This window comes from Notothenia coriiceps, unplaced genomic scaffold (genome assembly GCF_000735185.1).
Source record: "Notothenia coriiceps isolate Sejong01 unplaced genomic scaffold, NC01 NC01_scaffold00018244, whole genome shotgun sequence".
In the NCBI taxonomy this organism is placed as follows: Eukaryota; Metazoa; Chordata; class Actinopteri; order Perciformes; family Nototheniidae; genus Notothenia; species Notothenia coriiceps.
The window spans coordinates 1-2807 of NW_011350945.1; the positions used below are offsets into that span (position 1 = coordinate 1).

The following is a 2807-nucleotide window of genomic DNA, read 5'->3' on the forward strand; positions in this document are numbered from 1 at the left end:
TTTTTATTCTCCGCGGTGGATTTAGCAACATGTAGTTCTCCATGTCCACTTGTTGCTGATGGTTGTGGTAGAGGAGCTGTAGATTTTGCACTAACATCTGTAGCATGGTCAGTAGTGTCTGGAGCACGAACGCAACCCTGTGAGCCGCCATTGTTGTTGTTGTTGGTGAAACACATCAGCAATGACGCGGGTGATGCGGGGGTGAGCAGCAGAAGTGGGGAGAGGCAGGGCTATGGCGTCATCGTTATCAGGAAATGATCGTATAGGACGGAGCCGTTAGGGCCCCCCAGAGCGTTTCGTCCGCAGATCTACCCACCTTGGGAGCTGTTATCGCTTGAGGGCTCCGTTTCCGCGGTTCCGTTACAGCCTCGTGTGAACGAACTGTCCATACGATAGAGAACTGTAGCGGATACAACCCGTTTCGTCAACGTGGCCTCAGTGTGTGTCCAATGATCACTGTGTGTGTCTAATGATCACTGTGTGTGTGTGTGTCAGATGGAGTTGGCAGTGGCTCCTCTGTGCAGGAGAGTATCTGATTTGGGGAAACCTTACCGGATGCTGCGCTCCTTCAGGTTTGTGTGCTTCTTTATATGCTCCTGTCTAGTAGAGAATATATATGTATATAGTGCTCTAAAATCACCTTTACACCTGTGTTGCAAGGCAATAATGTGTCACGCCCTGGCTCAAGGACGGACAAAAGCACACATGATTCATATCCAATTAAAGTGCATTTATTTAAAGAAACTAAGTTAATTGTGAAGTCAGTTAATCAGTAATGTGTGAAGTTAGTAGGTGTGTGAACATGCATCAGCATATAAAACAAAGACAAACAAACCAAGATCCAGTAGAGCCAAGCAACCCAAGAGGAGAGAGAGAGACTGACTGCTCAGGCACCCATACTTGTAGCTGAGCAGTTAACCAAAATCAGTTACAGGTACATGAAAAAAGGTACATGAGGTGACAACCGAAATATGCACTAAACCCACAATCGTTACAGCCTAACCCCAACCCCCGGAAATGCAACTACTGCTGCTTATTGGACGGATAAGGAAATGCCTGTATGGCCAAAACTTTAATAAGAATGGGACAAAGCTCCCCTTGCCTGCCCCACATTACCCAAGGATGTTACTGTACAATAGCTCTCTTCCTACCATAATACCGCCCACATTTCATTTTCCAACCAAATTCATAATCTTTCCACTTTCTCTCTTTTGTTGAAACATCCACCATAACCTGTTCTCTCTTTGGCATACTTCAGTGTGTTACAAATGTTGCACTCTGGCATCCTAGGCCAATTAACATTGCCACATCTTTTGCATTTCCAATCATTTACACTGAAGAGACTTACGAGAAACACGTATCAGGACAATTTCAGTCCCCGCCTCTAACTGGAAAACTCTTCCCTGCAATGTTTATGTTACCGTTGACTGGCATTGCATAATCTGGCCAAACACGACCACCTGCCAGGTCATTTCCTAAAATGATGCCCTCGCAAAAGTATTCAAAGCTCCTGAGTCCCTCAAAATCCTGACTTGAACTTTCTTCTCACTCCCAACTAGTTACAAAACCATCAAACATAAACGGAGCAGAACCCGACTCCACCTCTGAAATGTCAACTGGCTTAACCTTAATTTGCAATGGAGCCAAGACTTCTGTTTCACCAACTTATATAGTAAGTAGCCTAGTAGTAGAATAGGTGTAGCCAAACCAACTGACTTCACATGAAAGTTGTTGCTTTTTCCCTTTAGCAAAGGACATTCTTTTTTTCCAATGACCCTGTTGATTGCAATAATGACACACCTTTTCTTAGGATGCTGTGCAAACCTTTGGTACAAAGAACCTGCTTTTTGGGATTCATTCCTATCATAACGCTCACCAAAGATGTTTTTGTGCTCCAACACCAACGTAGGGATCCTACAATTTCAGAGGCATTTTCGTAGAAATACTACGTCCCAAGTTGTGGACCAACGTAGTTATTACATATTTAGGTGTGAGATTGGGTTGTCAACACATACTCGCCAGCCAGTGTGACTTTGTGTTCATTAATTTGCAATGTTATCAGGGAAAGACGGTTTCAACTGCTCCAGAATGACTAAATCACATAACTGATCCAATGTTTTTACCCCAGAAGAAGAGTACCAGCGCTTGAAAACTTGATAGCATGTATGTATGTAAGGGATGAAACTTATACAAAATGTACACCACCCCAAATTAATAATGTTGCTGATAGTGCTACAGATGCGCTGCGAATAAAATTAGACTCTGTTGCTCCTTTGAAAAAAAAAACAAAAAAACAACATAGACTAGCTCCATGGCATAATGCCGAAACCCGCAAAATAAAGAAAAAGTTGAGACAACTTGAAAGGATATGGCGTTCCACTAAACTTGAAGAATCTCGTTTAATTTGGCATATTACTCTCAATGAATATAAGAAAGCACTGCGTAAAGCGAGAGCAGCTTACTACTCTTCATTAATAGATGAGAATAAGAATAATGCAAGATTTCTTTTCAGCACTTATAGCCAGGCTGACAGAGAGCCACAGCTCGATTGAGCCTTCTATTCCCATAGCACTCAGTAGTAATGCTTTGATATGCTTTTTTAACGATAAAATTGTTACTCTTAGAAACAAAATTAATGACCTCTTGCCTTTGACCAGTATAGTGTTATCAACAGCTCCCGGAAACGGAAGTTCTAATATTACACTAGATAGTAAATTAGAATGCTTTTCAGCCATAAACCTTGAACAATTAAATTCAATGATTCTCTCTTCTAAACCATCAACGTGTATCTTAGACCCGATTCCAAC

The 2807-nt window shown here is 42.0% G+C and overlaps 1 protein-coding gene across 1 annotated transcript in view; it reads left to right on the top strand.

Moving 5' to 3' along the window:
* Positions 1–412: 412 nt before the first annotated feature.
* Positions 413–2807, top strand: part of LOC104950849 (conserved oligomeric Golgi complex subunit 5-like) — a 16716-nt gene continuing 14321 nt past the window's right edge. The window contains exon 1 of the mRNA XM_010777424.1: positions 413–572. Coding sequence (XP_010775726.1) covers positions 496–572 — 77 coding nt within the window. The 5' untranslated portion in view covers positions 413–495. The remainder of the gene's footprint in view (positions 573–2807) is intronic.